This window comes from Coregonus lavaretus (genome assembly GCF_964263955.1).
Source record: "Coregonus lavaretus genome assembly, chromosome: 11".
Classification (NCBI taxonomy): Eukaryota; Metazoa; Chordata; class Actinopteri; order Salmoniformes; family Salmonidae; genus Coregonus; species Coregonus lavaretus.
The window spans coordinates 15,799,063-15,819,327 of NC_139998.1; the positions used below are offsets into that span (position 1 = coordinate 15,799,063).

Below are 20,265 nucleotides of genomic sequence, written 5' to 3' on the forward strand. Positions count from 1 at the left end.
GTGGCCAGACGGAAGCCACTCCTCAGTAAAAGGTACATGACAGCCCACTTGGAGTTTGCCAAAAGGCACCTAAAGGATTCTCAGACCATGAGAAACAAGATTCTCTGGTCTGATGAAACCAAGATTGAACTCTTTGGCCTGAATTCTAAGTGTCATGTCTGGAGGAAACCTGGCACCATCCCTACGGTGAAGCATGGTGGCGGCAGCATCATGCTGTGGGGATGTTTTTCAGAGGCAGGGACTGGGAGACTAGTCAGGATCGATGGAATGATGAACAAAGCAAAGTACAGAGAGATCCTTGATGAAAACCTGCTCAAGAACACTCAGGACCTCAGACTGGGGCGAAGGTTCACCTTCCAACAGGACAACGACCCTAAGCACACAGCCAAGACAATGCAGGAGTGGCTTCTGGACAAGTCTCTGAATGTCCTTGAGTGGCCCGGACTTGAACCCGATCGAACATCTCTGGAGAGACCTGAAAATAGCTGTGCAGCGACGCACCCCATCCAACCTGACAGAGCTTGAGAGGATCTGCAGAGAAGAATGGGAGAAATGGGAGAAACTCCCCCAAATACAGGTGTGCCAAGCTTGTAGTGTCATACCCAAGAAGACTTGAGTCTGTAATCGCTGCCATAGGTGCTTCAACAAAGTACTGAGTAAAGGGTCTGAATACTAATACAAATGTGATATTTCCGTTTTTTATTTTTAATATATTTGCAAAAATTTCTAAAAACCCGTTTTTGCTTTGTCATTATGGGGTATTGTGTGTAGATTGATGAGGGAGAAAAAGTCAAGGGGTCTGAATACTTTCCGAATGCACTGTACCATATGACTTTATGAAAAGCCATCTGTCCATAGGGTCTTGAAGTGTGAGTCCTTTCTCTATAGTCATTATGGATATTGTCTGAGCCTGCTGGCCATTAATACTGGTATTGCCCTTTCCTTATTGAAATGGTGAATAAAGTAAAACGATGCTTTCATTTTCTGTATCTCTGTATTACAGAAAATCAAATAAAGATTTGTGCAAACTGGAAGTGTAACTTCTTTCCAATGATTTCCTAAGGCTGTAGTACTTTGTCAGTTATCAGTTATTCCATACCAATGCTAGATGAGGCTGAATGGCAACAACACCACACACAACTGCAATGCAACTAATTCATCTCATTGGTACATGACTGTTCAGTCTGTTGAATATTTAATCAATGAAAGTATGGATTTCTTGGCTGAATGAAGGTTTTATTAAACCTTCAAAAGGGACACACACCTACACAATAAAGGGCATTTATCAAATGAAGTCATTGACAGGAAAAGTAATTTACTACATCAATTATAGTCAGCCTCTCCCCTTCGTTTGCTTAACTGGGGGAATGGGATGGAGAAATGGTTTACAATAGGCAGGGTGGGGCTCATGGCTACATAGAGCCATGACTACATGGAACTCTATTCCACATCAAGTAAGTCATGCAAGCAGTAAATCAGATTTTAAAAAATATATATACACCTTATGGAACAGCGGAGACTGTGAAGCACAAACATAGGCACAGACACATGCATACACACAAGATAACATACACATGGATTTTGTGTTGTAGATATATGGTAGTAGAGTAGCGGCCTGAGGGCACACACTTAAAGGAAAATTCCACCCAAAAACTATATTTTGGTATTTGTTTCATTAGTCTATTGTTGACATAGTCCCACAATGTTTTGATTGTCAGCCATCAAGATATGCAACTTTCAAAATACAGAAATATGAAATGTAATGTTTTTCATTGTTGGCAGCAGCTAATGGGGATTGATAATAAATACAAATACAACAGGCAATGCATCCAAAAGGGCACCCTATTCCCTGTAACCTTTCTCTGTATAATGCACTACTTTTGACCAGAGCCCTGGTCAGATGGCTTTTCATAAAGACATCATGGTAAGTAATGGAACGCATGTTTCTGTCTGTGTGGGGTCAGTGACTTGAGGGGGAGAAAGAGTCAGTGGAGGCAGCAACAGTCTAGTAGGGGTCCAAGAGCCTCAGGCCACACCTGTTTGACCTCGCTGTGATACTGTAGGCCTGCTTATGTTACTTTTCTGAGTCAATTCAGGTAGCATTAAATGTCCTGTATTATTTCAATCTCTAGATGTCACCATTTATTTCAATCTGGTCACAAGATAATAAGGATAAATGTGGTAAACAGCGCCACACTTAGGCAGAAAACTGAATGTTCTATTCTCAGTCAGGCCCATCTTTTCAAAGAGAACACAATTGAATTGTATCTCTATTTGAGCAAAATAAGTAGTTTTGTCGTGATCACAAGAAAATCCCAATAATTCAGGTAAAGAGCCCCAATAATATGGGTAGTAATCGATGCCCCCACTGGTATGTTCTATTGCGAACTGTCTGGGACTCGTTGTTGTTTCCCTGTTTACTACTCAAATATATTTTACATATTAAGTCAAAGACAAAATTAACTGCAATACACTGGTCTCAAATACTTTAGCAAAACTATGCTACACAGAACCATCTTCTTCTTCGATGAGGTTTAACAGCGGTTGGCAGCCAATAAATGTTGCATTACCGCCACCTACTAGACTTGGCGTACATCTCCTTTATACTTGGCTTGAAAAATAATAAATAAATACAACAAATCTAATTTTATTTGCCACATGCGACGAATACAACAGGTGTAGACCTTACAGTGAAATGCTTACTTACAAGCCCTTAACCGACAATGCAGTTTTAAGAAATGAAAAAAAAAGTGTTAAGTAAAAAATAGATAAGTAAAAAATAAAAAGAGCAAATAATTAAAGAGCAGCAGTAAAATAAAATAACAGTAGGGAGGCTATATACAGGGGGTACCGGTACAGTCAATGTGCGGGGGCACCGGTTAGTCGAGGTAATTTAGGTAATATGTACATGTGGGTGACTATGCATAGATAATAAACAGAGTAGCAGCAGCTTAAAAGAGGGGGTGGGGTGGTGGTGGGGGGCTCAATGCAAATAGTCTGGGTAGCCATGATTAGCTGTTCAGGAGTCTTATGGCTTGGAGGTAGAAGCTGTTAAGAAGCCTTTTGGACCTAGACTTGGCGCTCCGGTACCGCTTGCCGTGCGGTAGCCGCCTGGTATAGAGGTCCTAGATGGCAGGAAGCTTGGCCCCAGTGATGTACTGGGCTGTACGCACTACCCTCTGTACATTTTAAAATGTTTAGTCATTTATGTTTAGTCTTATTCAGAGCGACTTACAGTTAGTGAGTGCATACATTATTTGTTTTATTTTTCATACTGGCCCCCCATAGGAATCGAACCTGCAAACGCCATGCTCTACCAACTGAGCTACATCCCTGCCGGCCATTCCCCCCCCTACCCTGGACGACGCTGGGCCAATTGTGCGCCATGGGTGTCACGGCCGGTTACGACAGAGCCTGTATTCGAACCAGGACTCGGGAGAACTCTGTAGTGCCTTGCGGTCGGAGGCTGAGCAGTTGCCATACCAGGCGGAAAAGTGGTGCATGCATATGTATTCACCCCCAAGTTTTCTGTTTTTTTTGTCTTATTTGTTGTTTGTTTCACAATAAAAAATATTTTGCATCTTCAAAGTGGCAGACATGTTGTGTAAATCAAATGATACAAACCAGGCAACAAAATAGGAAAAATGCCAAGGGGGGTGAATACTTTTGCAAGCCACTGTACTTTCCCCAATGCTACACATTCCTTTGTCTCATGCCCTTCTGCACACTTCTCACACCTAGGAACCTCCCTTCTACACACTGCTGCCTCATGCCCATAAGTTTGACACCTGTAACATCGTAATGTATTCGGCACTTAAGCTCGTACAGGATAACTTATATACCCTAACTTCACTTTATCAGGCAAAGACTCAACTTCAAAACTCAAAAGAACAGACAATGACTCCTCTGTTTCCCCACTCTCGCCCCCCTGTTTGTGTCGCACCAAACGACGAGCATCACACACACCGGGAATCTTCCCCTTCAGTTGGTCAACTTTTACATTTACTGCTACCCCAGTAATCACTCCTTTCAATGGCACCCTTTTCTTGAGAGCGAAACAATTCACCATTCTTTCCCCCATTTGTCTAAATCTGAGCGCCTTCTCCCTCTGACCAACAGAAACACAAACAATTATCACTTGACCACTTCTGGTTACCCTCACCGATTCCACTTTACCGAACGCTCTTTACACCCATCTTGAAACCACAAATGGATCAGCCAAAAGGCAAGGCTCCACTTTTTCCAAAAACTTCACTCCTACTGTCACAGACTCATTTTCATCCTGACCCTCTGTGCAATCCTCGGGCTCCGAGTACTTCACCACACCTTCCACCTCCGATACTTCACCCTCATTCACTTCCATTTCTCCTCCTGTCTTCAGCTCACACACAGCTTACATTTCCTACCATTCTTCTTTAACAAACCTTCTCCCTTTTTTTCCAAAATTTTTAACAGACTCAAGCTCACAGTCTTCCTCCCTCTCTCTCTTAGACCTCCTCTGCCTCTCTTTTTCCCTCCATTCCTCCTCCGTCATCCAGGTATACGTTTCCTTATGATAATACTGCACTTCTCCTGACATACATCATTCCTACACGTATTCATTGCGCTTTCCATAAAGTATGAGCAATAAACGTCGGTCCTTCTTCGCTACCTGGGCGTCCTTTATTGGAGCTCTCCGCACCAAACTCACACCTCCGTCCCAATCACCCGGGGCGTGGCTTACAGAGCGCTCTCTGAAATAAGCGCTCGTATCGATTCCACCAGATCAAGTTATATCGTCACACCGGTTTGATCACCTTAATAACACAGAAAAACACTGCACTGCAAGAGCAAACATATATTATAAGATGCCTGATGATCAATCTTTTTTATTGAATTTATTAACATAACACCATCTTTGACGACAGGCTAATTTACATTTTCATTTACATTTTAGTCATTAAGCAGACGCTCTTATCCAGAGCGACTTACAGTTAGTGAGTGCATACATTTTCATACATAGCATTAGGAATTGGAATACTAGTAATTTAATAGGATCACTATGCCAATTTCCATCTTCAGTCCCTGGCTGGCTGGTAACGTTTCAAAACAGTGATTACATTACAGCAAATTACAGACAGTTACATTGTCAACACGTTAATTATACAATGCTCAAACAAACATACAAACAAGGTACCTATTATACAAACAAGACACCTACCTACATGCAGAAATCTATCAACTCCACGCAAAACGCAGATTTGAATTTTCCGGTTGATTTGCTTTTGACCGGTCTGTCATACCGTAGCAAGAAACATGGCGGCTGCTGCGCTCGTTAGCCGTCCTGCGAGTGTCCTTCCCAGGATTTCTAGTGAGTAACACCAAAACATGCAATTTTAGAATATATAAATGCCCTGATAACTGCACTGTTGAGAGAAAGTGGAAAGAATCATGTTTAGCCTGAACACAGAATCGTTTTTAAGCGACATTGCAACCCTCTGTGACCCTGTTTGTGCTATGACCTAGCTAAGTTAGCTAGCTAGCTAGGTAACTAACAGTAGCCGGTTAGCTAGCTAACGCTTGCCGACGAATACGACTAACTAGGTAGCGCTCTATTTTCTAGCACCATGTCATATGCAAACCAGTAAGAAGCTATGTTCCTGACAGTCCTGTATATCCATTTTGGCAGTCATGACCAATTTCTAAAGTTATTTGCATCACTTTCACTGGATTAACACCACGGCCAAACAGTTAGCTAGCTATCTCTCAATTTACCTAGTTAGTTAGCCAGCTAGCTAACGTTAGCTAGCTAGTTCGTCTAGATAGACAGTGGTTGTCAATATGCATGCCAGGTAATGTCTGCTGTTTACTGTGGTACCTAGTTAGTGGACCTTCGTTGTATCCCAGTGACCAATACTAAGGTTAGTTAAAAGTAGCTTTGGGACGCAACATCGGTAGTCTGTGTATTGGTTGGGCTCCCTGAGTTGTGTATCATATTCCTGTTGAGTTAGACAACGGGCTGCCATTAGACCACGCACTTCACGCGATACTTCCTACCGCGAAATCTACAACTGTTTACACAGCAGGAATATGGTGAGGGTCACGTTTCACTTTACGTCTGGTAAGTAGACTTCCTAGAGATTATTCATATGCCTTTGTTGACAGGAAACGTTTTTTTAGGTGTAGCCGGCTATATTCTGGTAGGGTTGTTTTCCGTCGCCACCCACCAGAAGGATTCACAACTCAGGAAGTCCAACTGATACAGACTCCCGATGTTGTGTCCCAAAACTAGTTAAAAGATCTGTTTGTGGCATCCCGAGTGGCGCAGCAGTCTAAGGCACTGCATCGTCACTACAGACCCGGGTTTGATCCCAGGCTGTGTCACAGCCGGCCAGGTTAGGGAAAGTTTTGGCCAGCCGGGATTTCCTTATCCCATCACGCTCTAGCGACTCCTTGTGGCGGGCCGGGCGCCTGCAAGCTGACTTCGGTCGCCAGCTGGACGGTGTTTCCTCCGACACATTGGTGCGGCTGGCTTCCGGGTTAAGCAAGCAGTGTGTCAAGAAGCAGCGCTGCTTGGCAGGGTCGTGTTTCGGAGGACGCATGGCTCTCGAATATCGCCTCTCCCAAGTCCGTAGGGGAGTTGCAGCGATGGGACAAGACTGTAACTACCAATTGGACATCACAAAATTGGGGAGGAAAAAAAGGGCCAAAAAAAAAATCTGTTTGTGATCTCTGGCAACATCGCTAACTAGGCCTATGTTTTTGATTGGTTGACAATTTCTGATTTGGGCAATTTGACTACAGCATCCTCTGCACTGCTCCCTGCAGGTTCCTGCTCCCCTGTTGTGCTGTCAGCCATCCCTGTGACAGTCCAGCAGAGGAAGGTCCACCATGCTGTCATCCCCAGAGGGAAAGGGGGCCGCTCCTCCTCCAGTGGGGTAGCAGCCACAGTCTTCGGAGCCACCGGCTTCCTGGGCAGATATGTTGTCAACCGCCTGGGTAAGTTTCACCATCATCAGTCCCAAAGGCTTCACATGATAACCTTTCAAATGACATGGCAGCTCTGTGGTCCTCTTCTACTTATGTCGTATGTTTCTATGTGATTGTGAAGGATGCCTTCATTTGTTTGGTTATGTGGCAATCCTTTTTGGATACACTGTAGTGACTATATACAAGGGTTTCCTATGGGGCAGTTATGTGTTTGTTGACCTGTCAGGTGGTTTTGCAGGTCGTATGGGTTCTCAGATTGTGATTCCTCACCGGTGTGACCAGTATGACCTCATGTACCTCAGGCCCATGGGGGATCTCGGCCAGATCATCTTTATGGTGAGAGAAATACTATTTATCGGATGTGACGTTTCAAACCATTTCACTTTGAAGTCCCTTAATCTCTTCATCTGTTAGCTAAATGTTGTTTTTTCTCATGCCAAGTTATGCCACGCCTCATATGTTCCCCTCCAACTTGCTTTATTTCAGGAGTGGGATGCCAGGAACAAGGATTCTATCAGAGAAGCATTGGCGCACTCCAATGTGGTTATCAACTTGGTGGGACGAGAGTGGGAGACGAAGTATGGCCCAACTGACTATACACAGAACATATTTTAGAAAAATACATTGTTCCTAAAAAGAACCCACTGGTGGTGAACATTCACATAAAGTGTTGCTCCATCAATATATGAATCTCCCTACTTTTAACTACACCAGTGAGGCTTGACTTACTCCCTAGTGGAGCAAAGGACCTCAATAGTGCTTCCACCATTAGGTACACTTATTTTACAGCTTTCTGCTAAATGTTTGATGTACTTGGCTGTACTCCGTGTTCTGTTCTTCCTCTTTCTGTTTATAAAGGAATTATCCCTTTGAGGACACCTACGTGAGCATCCCTCAGCAGATTGCCAAGGCCACCAGGGAGGCAGGCATCACAAAGCTGATCCACGTATCTCACCTCAATGCTGACATCCGCAGCCCCTCCAAATACCTTAGGAATAAGGTACTGGCCAATGCAGGGCTTGGTTGAACTCTTTCAGTGTCACTTGAACATATTTCATTTTAGTTTCAAAAATATTTATTTGCCTGATATGCGTAACAATTATGAAAATGCAGACGGTTGAAAATCGGTAAAGCTTGACATTTGGTTTAATATGTCATTATGAAGTAATAATGTGTAATGTGTGTGATATTACCTTGCAGGCAGTAGGTGAGACGGCAGTGAGAGAAGAGTTCCCTGATGCCATCATCATGAAGCCCGCTGAGATGTTTGGAAGGGAAGACAGATTCTTCAACCATTTTGCCAGTGAGTTAGCAGAGCATAGAGTTAATTTCCGTGTGGCCCAGTGTAAAAACTGTTAAAAAGTGAAATTATATTTTATTTGTGACACTAAGCAGACCGTGTCAATATTTGTGGGATCATGTTGGTATAATTACAGTCTTCGTTGACTGTATAGGACTGCAAACTGTGGAGTGAGCTGTTTGTTGCATGGTTGAACATTTGAATTTGCAGTGTGTGGAATTTAAGTCAAAATAAAGATTTGTTTAAGGTCATCTAACAGCTCCAATTGGTCTTGATGCGATGCTATTATCGTTTAAAACAGAATGAGTTCTCAGTCATTGTTTTGAATTCGTCCTCCCCCCATCCTTGTTGCACAGACATGCGTTGGTTTGGGAGTGCTGTGCCTCTCATCTCCATGGGGAAGAAGACAGTGAAGCAGCCTGTTCATGTGAGTGTGTCTGTCCTCGTGATGTCAGCTCTGTGTACCCTTGCTGCTTCTATGAGCCCAGTTACTCAACAGACTCACTCTGCTTCGGCTCTTCTCAGGTGGTGGATGTGGCAAAGGCTATCATCAACGCCATCAAAGACCCTGATGCTAATGGCAAGACATATGCACTAGTCGGGTAAGGACTTGATATGGGCTTGACTTTTGTCCATTTTTTTAGGGATGTGTCAATTGAAATTAATCAGTTCAGGAAATTAAGTAAAATTCAATCCATTGATTAGAAACTGTTAATTATCAATGAATACAAGGTTAACCTAGTATAAATCATGAAAACGATTGTTCATCTCATTGTTGAGTTGCTCTTTGTGTGCCATGGGTTTGTATCTTGTTCTCATCCAGGGATGGGACTTTGCTTGAATCTAAGATAAAATAGATTATTGTGTAATGGCCGTTTCATTCTCATACATGTAGTACATTATTTTAAAAGGTCAGTAGCAACCAACCTGTTTGTCAGCCATTTGGTTAGGTTTGTTTTGTTTTTCTACCACACAGACCTAACCGTTATCTCCTTCATGATCTGGTGGAGTACGTGTATGCTGTGGCACACAGGCCCTTTGTGCCCTACCCCTTCCCACGCCCTCTCTATCAGTGAGTATGCACCCACTGCTGGTTCTGCATGGTAACCTCAATTAGCCTCAAAAGAACATGTACTGTATAGGCTGTCTGATGAAGTTGTTTGCCAAGCTGTTAGTTGTTTAGAACACAAATAGCCTCACGCTAGACCAGTGGGTGTGAGATGGCAAGGCACAAGGAAGCTTGGTTGGTTTGTTTAAATGCAGTCCTTTCAGATACTGTGTGATCAAAATGTCTTACCTTTGTGTCTGGTTTCAGTCTTGTTGCAAGTTTCTTTGCAATGAACCCATTCGAGCCTTGGACAACTCCTGACAAAGTAGATCGGGTAAGAAAATGCAACAAACAGCAAAGTATAAACCGCCTTGTAAAGCTTATTTTATTTTACACAAATGAATGTCTTATGATAGATTTGTTGGATGACATGGATTTGTGTGATGACATGAATATGTTTGTTCCAGTTCCACACCACAGATATGAAGTATCCAGGGCTTCCTGGCTTGGAGGACCTGGGCATCGTCCCTGCCTCCGTAGAGCAGAAGGCCATCGAGATCCTGCGTCGCCACCGCCGCTTCCGCTTCCTGGAGGCTGAGCTGGCCGATACCAAGCCGGCCAAGACAGTTAACTATTGAGTAGCTCGTCTATCTGCCCAGCACCACCACCATAACCACAGGCTGATCCTCCTATACAGCTGTGCTGTCTTCTTTTACAAATATTCTGTACATAAATAAAAGATAGTCTAAAACTATTTTGTTGTTATGACTGTTTTTAATCTTTAATGGATTCCATGGAGCCATTAAAACGACATTCATTGTGTAGCAAAAAACACTGTCACCTCACTTTAGCTGAGAGGGGTAGAAAAGTTATCTACAAGTCAATATGTATCCCATGTACAGTATATTGCATTGGGGGCTATGGAGTGGGTGGAGAACGAAGTGCTGCTGGATATGTAGGACACTCCCCCTCTGAAACTAACTATTTGGTTAGTAGAGACCCTACTGAGTATTTCCAACCCCACTTTAGCTGAGACAGAAAAGTTCTCTACAAGCCAATATGTATCCCATGTACAGTCTATTACAATGTAATCACACACAAAAAAAGGTCACATGCGCCAAATAGAACAGGTGTAGACTTCACCGTGAAATGCTTACTTACGAGCCCTTTCCCAACAATGTGCAGTAGTACGAGGTAACAGTGACTAGGCAATCAGGAATGATAAAACAGTAGTAGCAGCAGCGTGTGTGTATTGGAGTGTCAGTGTAGTATGTGTGTGGGTAGAGTCCAGTGAGTGTGCATAGAGCCAGTGCAAAAACAATATTGCATTGGGGGCGGAGTGAAAAGCAGGCCGGCCCCTCAAAAGCTAAACATATTTGCTTAGTAGAGACCCTACTGAGTATTTTACACCCCACTTTAGCTGAGACAGGTAGAACAATTCTCTTTACAGCCCAATATTCTCAACATACCAGTGTCAACATTGTATTTTTTAATTATTGCTTTTAAAACCATATGTTTTTTATTTTCATAAATTACTTATTGCCTTTTCTTGTTGGCACAATAAAAGGGCCATTGATTACAATTCAATACCTTTTGAACGAATTATCCACATTGCAAAGGTTTCTTTATTACCATACAAAGGTGACGTAATTTGTGTCGCTGGCAGAATACTAGTCTAATACCCGAAAGGATCGGAAAGCCAGGTATCCTAGCAACGAATATGTTTGCAGAGTGCATTCGCAGCATAGTCCTTTGATTCTCACTGCAGCAAGACAGTACGGGAAAACCTAATTACAAGATAGGAAAATGTACAATATAGAATGACTTTCGGACCGCATTGCTGCTGCTAGTTTGGAGAGGAGGCGCAATAGAGAGACGGACCGTCAAGATAGGATTTTCAATGCTAAAGTTAGAACAATTGGGGTAAATTATTGCAACTTGGCTTGCAACTTTGTAACCGGCTGTGACATCAGTCCATCCATGTTAGTTGTAAAGCCATTTTGTCACAATTTTCTCTTACTCACAGATAGATAAAGTGGCTCTTGAATCCCAAGTGAATGAAAGAAAGAAAAAAGAGGAGGCAGAGGCAGAGTCACTAAAAGCACATGGTAAGTGCTATAAAATACAGTATGGGAGGACATTTTTATATCTGGCAAAAACACAATAAAGGCCTAAGGTGTTTTAATTCAAGGTGATGATAGGCTCGTTGGTTAAGTCCTGACTGAGCTCTATAAGCTTATATTCATAAGATTCAATGGAACTGTTTAGGAGCTAGTGTCATAGGCTATGTCTGAAGAATGCATGCCCTCTAGCTGCAGATGCGGTGTGTAATGACAAGGCCGCCTGTCTACTTGATCAACGCCAACTCAAGGATGAGCGTCTGCTGCAGGGAGCCATAGAGGACTTCCGGCTGAACTTCCAGCCGCGGTGGAGCCGACGAGAGTATGACTTAAGCAACCCGGACAAAGTTAAGAATCAGGACAGGATCCAGATGCTGCCGGGGCTTGTGGGTGAAGACCCAGACAGCCAGGGGAGGCTGAAGAAGCAGCAGGAGCAGCTCAGAGAGTGGTCCGTCCAGCAGCAACATGAGCTGGCCACAGCACGACACCAGCAGAGACTGGAAGGTAGGAAACAACCCAACACAAACGGTCCTGTCGCTAGACTATCATACATTCACACTGCCTCATCTCAAACACTGTTTCTGCCTCACCACTGCAGAGCACCAGTATGACCAGGATGTAGTGGCCCTGGACTTCAAAGCTCTCCAGCTCCAGAAGATCGAGGAGGAGAGGAGGAGAGCCGCAGCCCTGGCTACAAAGGATTTCAATCTGGCAAAGGTGAGTCATTATACTGATGCTAAACCAGGTGTGGTTGTCAAACTGGCAAAGGTGCATGATTAGAATTGATAGTACAGCAGCCTTCTCTAACCAGGTGTGGCAGTCATTCCTGCTTTTTGTATGTAGTGGAACCGGACATCCTTCTGTCAAAATATGTTTACTGTGTGACATTGTCTCTGTATCTGTTTGTAGGCAGCAGAGAATGCAGAGAAGCGGTGGAAGGAGTGGCAGCAGGAGGAGGAGGACAACAGGACAGACATCCTAAACCAGCTGCAGGGGGAGCTGCTGAGTGAGAGCCAGGAGCAGGGCATCAGTGTGCTGGGTCTACCCCGCCTCAGGCCTGACAGCTGCAAGGGCCTCACAAACGAGCAGCTGCAGCACATCATCGACTGCCATCAGCAACAGATCGAGGAGAAGAGGGTACATCTGCCACATCTATCTGTCTGTCTCTTTTGCCTGTTTTGGGATGTCTGCGTTGAGCGGTCAGAGATATTTTCATTTGACAACTAAACACTTCTAAAAGAGGAAATGGGGTGGATAGCAACAACCATGAATGCAGACCAGGTTTTGGGTCAATTCAGGAATTAAAATGAAATTCCAATTCCTATTTTTTCTCATAGAGAAGCATCGAATGGAATTAACCTCTCTCTTCACGTTTGGTTGTGCAGGCTGAGCAGCAGCAGGAGGAGGTCCACCAGGACCGGTGCTGTGTGGCCTCAGCTCACACCGCCCTACTACTGGAGAGACAGCAGGCCCACATCAACAAGCAGCTCCGTCGCACCCTGGATAACACCAACACACAGCTGGCTGAGGCCCACCATGAACAGTAAGAAGCTTTCCATATGATTAGGTTTAGACACATGGACACACCTGTACACCTTTTGATTTGTTTGTTGTTTTCAGTCCATTCATGTGCAGTATCATTCATAAGTTTGATGTCAGTCATTTTATTTTGAATTGTGAATTAAATTGGGCAGAAGAAACTGTCACCAACCGGATTAGCACAGTTAATGGACAGAACAAATCATCAACTAGAGCGTGCTGACCTGCCCATAAATAGACGACATACAGTATCAAATGCCTACAGTTTTGTTGTTGATATCAGTTATAGACAAATGCATTTTTCTTCTCTTTCCAGGAAAAAGTACTTGGATAATGTGTACACTAACATCCCAGATGACAGTTACTTCTCCCAGTTCAACACCAGCAGTCGATAAAGGTTGACAGGGCCTAACTGTGTCGTGCACTATTGGAGAGATACGTTTCTTGTCTATGGAAATAAATTGAATTGGCATAATAAATGATTTGTAACACATCAAAACGTTTTCACTACTTACAAAATACAATCAAAAATCTTAATAGAAAATTGGGTGGCCATGCTTAAGGCTGCCTACTGTTCTACATTAATTTGTCATAATGTGTATGGGCCTAATCAGAATGATAAAGTGTGTACCTTGTTAAAATAGGTATAATGAATGAAATGTAGCTAATTTCCAGTCTAAATCTGTAAATAAAAAAAATAAAAAATAATGACCATGTTCTCCATTAAATACCATAACAAAATCCTATTTGCTTTCTTAAATACATTACCGGCTGCCAACACAGTTAAATGAATAAAAGATGTGGTCCTCTGTAGCTCAGCTGGTAGAGCACGGCGCTTGTAACGCCATGGTAGTGGGTTCGATCCCCGGGACCACCCATACACAAAAATGTATGCACGCATGACTGTAAGTCGCTTTGGATAAAAGCGTCTGCTAAATGGCATATTATTATTATTATTAGCTGGTCAGTTTATACAGTGTAAGCATTTTCACACAGTGCACTATATGCCACTATTGCCATATAGAGCCTCCCTGAATTCGCAAATAAAGTGCAAATACAATCCTCTGCAACTGAATTGTAAAAAAATAAATAAAAATGCCTTTGTATGAAAACAAACAGCGTCCTTTCATGACTACTTGACTAGTGAATTCAGCTCTCCTGTCAGGCGACTCCATTTTGGGGGAGCTGACAGCAGTTTGGTCTGCTTTTTTTGCAGGAGTGTTATACAAACTATATCCACTGGAGGGCGATATGAGCTCGTTCTCTTTTTCTTCTCAAACCTAATTTGCCAAACCGTCTACAGCTCCTTATTCATAGAAAATAATGTTTAAATAACAACTGCGTCCTTTCCCTAGTCCTAATTTTGAACAACATTTCTACTTGTGTTTCCGTTTGTCATTTGGGAACACCCTGCCAAATATCCCTTCCCTTCATATGGTAACACTTATGGGGCACAAGCAACAGGCTCAAGGTCTAAGGTGATGCTTCTGTCACAGTCAGCTTCCAAATGACCACTCCTCTGCCCCAGGCCTCTGCCCCAGGCCTCTGCTCCAGGCCTCTGCCCCAGGCCTCTGCTCCAGCAGGTCTCTATTGTGAGTTCTCTGAGACAAACGTGTACCATTTTCTCTGCCACAAGGTCAAGGCTTTCTCCTTCAGCTGTGGAGACATTTCGTTTGCAACGCCAGGGTTGTGGGTTCGATTCCCACGTGGGGCCAGTATGAAAATGTATGCACTCACAAACTGTAAGTCGCTCTGGATAAGAGCGTCTGCTAAATTACTAAAATGTAAATGTAAAAATGAGACAGAGAGCTGTACCTGGAACATTTGTCTCCTGAGTGGCGCAGTGGTCTAAGGCACTGCATCGCAGTGCTAACTGTGCCACTAGAGATCCTGGTTCGAATCCAGGTTCTGTCGCAGCCGGCCGCGACCAGGAGACTCATGGGCGGCGCACAATTGGCCCAGCGTCGTCCAGGGTAGGGGAGGGAATGGCCGGCAGGGATTTAGCTCAGTTGATAGAGCATGGCGTTTGCAACGCCAGGGTTGTGGGTTCGATTCCCACGGGGGGCCAGTATAAAAAAAAAAAAAAAAAAAAAAAAGGTATTCACTAACTGTAAGTCGCTCTGGATAAGAGCGTCTGCTAAATGACTAACCCTGCCCTACCTTGTTTGGTGATAGGACACACCTCCAACACCTTTAACGCCACTCCTCTCTTCCTAAAGAGCTCCCAGGCCACCGGGTGGCGCAGCAGGGCAAAGCCCTGGCCTAAGCAAGACGTGTTGAACAGTAGAGCATCCAGCAGGTTCCCATCCATATCAGTGCGGTCTTCATCTGCGAATGGCAGTGAGGTCAATCAATGATGCCATCAATGTAGATTGTAGTAATCACTTATCTGTGCTGTACAGACTTCATTCTCAACAACACAAAATACTACAAGAGATCTATTGGCTTATACTGTAACAGACTTATTACATGAGTTTAGATGAGGTGTTAGGGTTCATGTGCTCACCAGTATCTCCTGAATGGAAGAAGAAGGGAAGGTTGACTCTTCTCTCGCCTGGCAGAGACAAAGCCTCCTTGAAGTACCAGAGGGTCTTCCACCTAATACCAGAAGAGAACATCAGACACGTCAACAACACCCTGCACAACCTATACCTATTTAGTAATAAACCTAGTAATGAAAGTAATTAATAAATGAAGTCCATATACATCTTAATTTATTTCCTAAGAGAGATGAGACAATTTTGAGGAGTCTTGTGACTAAGGATGTACCTACCAAGTCAAATCCAGCCATGATCTCTGGAAAGGATTTCTGTAGGTTCATTGCCTCCTCCACTGTGTTCAATGCTAGGCCACATTCAGCCCCCTGAGACAAACACATATTCACAAAGTACATTCCATCTCGACATTAAAGTGGCATGTGATTTGCTCTTCCCATTCTTACTTTTATTCTGTATTTTTTATAAACTAATCCATGTACAACTGTTAAAGGGCCCACGATTCTAATTCCATCTTTACACTGATCATTTGCATCTCCTGCATAGTCACCTGTGCGCAGTGAAGATGACCCGAGCTCCCAGGAAGTCTGGGTGTTCTGACACAAACTGCCTGGTCTCCCAGGAAGTCTGGGTGTTCTGACACAAACTGCCTGGTCTCGTCCTGATAGGTCTTGAGGCCCCAGGCACTGTCATGTGTGCTCCCATCTGGCTCGTATGTCTGTGCATCAGTAATAAACATGTAAGAATGACAATGTATTTTATGTGACAATACAGTTTGGTTACACCTTGAAAATGATTGGTCAACTCAATCAACTCAATCTTTTCTATGTTTGGAATGATCCTAACAACTTAATCAATCACAAATAAAGTAATATAACCCGGCTCGAACAATATACATGCATCTGTGTGTGTTGTTTACATCTTGAATACAGTAAGCGTAGGTGACTAGTCCTCAAGCCATAATGAAGGCCTGCTCAAACCTCTTCCAAACAACATCTTGGCTGAGTTATGCGGCCTCTGGATCTTCAGTGGAGAGCATGAGGTTGCGGATGAGGCTGCACAGACGGAGAGGACCAGATTCAATGGAGAGTGCATGAAATAGGAAAGATATGGGTCAAATACTAAAATCAATTGCGTATGTATTCCCCCAGGGAGATACTTGTGTGAGTAGACATGGTATGACCATGTCATATAAATGACATCAACTCAGCAAAAAAAGAAACTTCCCTTTTTCAGGACCCTGTCTTTCAAAGATAATTCATAAAAATCAAAATAACTTCACAGATCTTCATTGTAAAGGGTTTGCACTGTTTCCCATGCTTGTTCAATGAACCATAAACAATTAATGAACATGCACCTGTGGAACGGTCGTTAAGACACTAACAGCTTACAGACGGTAGGCAATTAAGGTCACAGTTATTAAAACTTATGACACTAAAGAGGCCTTTCTACTCACCAAAAGAAAGATGCCCAGGGTCCCTGCTCATCTGCGTGAACGTGCCTTAGGCATGCTGCAAGGAGGCATGAGGACTGCAGATGTGGCCAGGGCAATAAATTGCAATGTCCATACTGTGAGACGCCTAAGACAGCGCTACAGGGAGACAGGACAGACAGCTGATCATCCTCGCAGTGGCAGACCACGTTTAGCAACACCTGCACAGGATCGGTACATCCGAACATCACACCTGCGGAGTTACACCAGGAACGCACAATCCCTCCATCAGTGCTCTGACTGTCCGCAATAGGCTGAGAGAGGCTGGACTGAGGGCTTGTAGGCCTGTTGTAAGGCAGGTCCTCACCAGACATCATCGGCAACAACGTTGCCTATGGGCACAAACCCACTGTCGCTGGACCAGACAGGACTGGCAAAAAGTGCCCTTCACTGACGAGTCGCGGTTTTGTCTCACCAGGGGTGATGGTCGGATTCGCGTTTATCGTCGAAGGAATGAGCGTTACACAGAGGCCTGTACTCTGGAGCGGGATCGATTTGGAGGTGGAGGGTCCGTCATGGTCTGGGGCGGTGTGTCACAGCATCATCGGACTGAGCTTGTTGTCAATGCAGGCAATCTCAACACTGTGCGTTACAGGGAAGACATCCTCCTCCCTCATGTGGTACCCTTCCTGCAGGCTCATCCTGACCCTCCAGCATGACAATGCCACCAGCCATACTGCTCGTTCTGTGTGTGATTTCCTGCAAGACAGGAATGTCAGTGTTCTGCCATGGCCAGCGAAGAGCCCGGATCTCAATCCCATTGAACACGTCTGGGACCTGTTGAATCGGAGGGTGAGGGCTAGGGCCATTCCCCCCAGAAATGTCCGGGAACTTGCAGGTTCCTTGGTGGAAGAGTGGGGTAACATCTCACAGCAAGAACTGGTATGTGGACACCTGCTCGTCGAACATATCATTCAAAAATCATGGGCATTAATATGGAGTTGGTCCCCCCTTTGCTGTGATAACAGCCTCCACTCTTCTGGGAAGGCTTTCCACTAGATGTTGGAACATTGGGACTTGCTTCCATTCAGCCACAAGAGAATTAGTGAGTTCGGGCACTGATGTTGGGTGATTAGGCCTGGCTCGCAGTTGGCGTTCCAATTCATCCCAAAGGTGTTCGATGGGGTTGAGGTCAAGGCTCTGTCCAGGCCAGTCAAGTTCTTCCACACCGATCTCGACAAACCATTTCTGTATGGACCTCGCTTTGTGCACGGGGGCATTGTCATGCTGAAACAGGAAAGGGCCTTCCCCAAACTGTTGCCACAAAGTTAGAAGCACAGAATTGTCTAGAATGGCATTGTATGCTGTAGTATTAAGATTTCCCTTCACTAGAACTAAGGGGCCTAGCCTGAAACATGAAAAACAGCCCCAAACCATCATTCCTCCTCCACTAAACTTTACAGTTGGCACAATGCATTCGTGCAGGTAGCGTTCTCTTGGCATCCGCCAAACCCAGATTAGTCCGTTGGACTGCCAGATGGTGAAGCGTCATTCATCACTCCAGAGAACGTATTACCACTCCTGCAGAGTCCAATGGCGGCGAGCTTTACACCACTCCAGCCGACGCTTGGCATTGTGCATGGTGATCTTAGGCTTGTGTGTGGCTGCTCGGCAATGGAAACACATTTCATGAAGCTTCGGACGAACAGTTCTTAAAATAATAAAATAAAATGGTAGGGGTCCATTTGGGATCATGTGTAGCTTTGGGCATCCTCTGCGGTAGGGTGTAGATGGGGCTGCACTGGATGAGGGGCTTTGCCTCGAAGAAGTGCAAGGCAGGAGGGTAGTCTGAGCTCTTCATCTCCTGCTCCTTTGTGCAGCTGTGCACTGAGTCACAGTAGTGCCCATGTCAGCAGCAGTCTGCCCCCTGTCTGCTGGGAGGCCTCCTGCTGCATCAGAGACTCTGAGCCTAGGGTCAGGGCTGCACCAGCACAGGGTCAACCAGCACAGCAAGACTGACACCACAGCAACTTGGTGGCTCTCTGGCCAGCACAGCATGGTCAAGGTGTGGCCAATCAATGTTGGTCAACACTGAATAAAAAAGCTAAAAGGATAAATACAAATATGGTGAGAGAAGGTAATCTAGTGGGAAAACAAGATCAACAGAGCTTGTCCACTGGGCACACGGGTTGAATCAACGTTGTTTCCACATAATTTCAATGAAATTACGTTGAACCAACATGGAATAGACGTTGAATTGATGTCTGTGCCCAGTGGATGGTGTTTAGTGTAGGCTTACTGGGTCATTCTACAGATTCGGTGCCTTTTGTGATTGAGGAGGATGAAACAATGAACATTAAAATCTTAAGCTTTTTTTTATTTGATGTGACAAAGTAATGTGTGTACTTGATAGAAAATACCTTTTCCCATCTCAATGTAGAGTATTAAGTTATTATTCTGTATTATTTTCTCAAACAAGTCCCAATTTAATTCAACCCCGTCACAGTCATTTTGTTATTCAACTATTCATTTTTCCAATAAGCTTGAGATCAGCTTCTGGCATAATCTCACAGTTTAGATGTCCCTTGTAAATAATGGCATATTGTAATTAAAGAGAAAATCAAGAAAAACTGACCAGCACCATCCTTTCCAGTTTACGATGAAGAAATTTCTAATCTAACTCCACATTTTCGCAAGAAATGTGCAAGAATGCTGCGTAATTCCTGACAAAATTGAAATAGCCTTATTTACCCTGATTTAATACACACAATAAAAACACTATTGATGTTATATTTTGTGTATTTAATACAAAAATGTAAAAAAAATAATCTCGTAACAGGGATGAATGCACCGCAACAGGGTTGAAAATCATGTAACAGGGTTGAGTGAAAAGCATCACGTGTCATATGTTTTATCTTTTGAGATCACTAACATGTTGCCATTTTTTAAACATTTTAAACATTTTTAAACCTACTGTCAACATAGCTTTTAAAATCTAAAGAATCTAGATGAAAGCTAGACAGAGTAAAACACATTAATGAACTAATAACAGTAACAACATCTGAAATTGTAGGTCAAGGTCAAGTCAATGACCAGTTTACTCTCCAAAACTAATTACTGTATCCTTTTAATCACTATGTAGTAAAATGAACGTGAACTTGCAGATAATACTCCTAAATATGTCAGTACAAACCAGTCGGCTAGTGAACATGAACCCCTCACGCACCAGTTGCCAAGGCAGTATACTGTATGTCTTTTTAGACTAGTCTTCATTTACATTCTCTAGTCTTTTTATGCATTACCAAATTATGCTTTAAAGCAACAAAACTTTATTTTCTGTTGATTGTGTGTCCATGACCACC

At 43.7% G+C, this 20,265-nt stretch overlaps 1 protein-coding gene and 1 pseudogene across 2 annotated transcripts; both read left to right on the top strand.

Moving 5' to 3' along the window:
• The first annotated feature begins 5,274 nt into the window (after positions 1 to 5,274).
• Positions 5,275 to 10,071, top strand: LOC311136748 (NADH dehydrogenase [ubiquinone] 1 alpha subcomplex subunit 9, mitochondrial-like). Its single transcript, XM_084171019.1, has 11 exons — positions 5,275 to 5,350; positions 6,808 to 6,978; positions 7,208 to 7,305; positions 7,456 to 7,547; positions 7,828 to 7,969; positions 8,170 to 8,272; positions 8,626 to 8,696; positions 8,795 to 8,871; positions 9,246 to 9,341; positions 9,585 to 9,651; positions 9,785 to 10,071. Exons 1-11 carry the CDS (start codon positions 5,296 to 5,298, stop codon positions 9,953 to 9,955), a joined length of 1,143 nt encoding a protein of 380 aa, XP_084027145.1. The 5' UTR covers positions 5,275 to 5,295; the 3' UTR covers positions 9,956 to 10,071.
• Positions 10,072 to 11,123: 1,052 nt separating this feature from the next.
• On the top strand, positions 11,124 to 13,420 carry LOC311137026 (RIB43A-like with coiled-coils protein 2; annotated as a pseudogene). The gene is made up of 6 exons: positions 11,124 to 11,240; positions 11,344 to 11,425; positions 11,630 to 12,154; positions 12,347 to 12,574; positions 12,823 to 12,980; positions 13,293 to 13,420. The product of its transcript is annotated as an RIB43A-like with coiled-coils protein 2 (transcript).
• Positions 13,421 to 20,265: the final 6,845 nt, after the last annotated feature.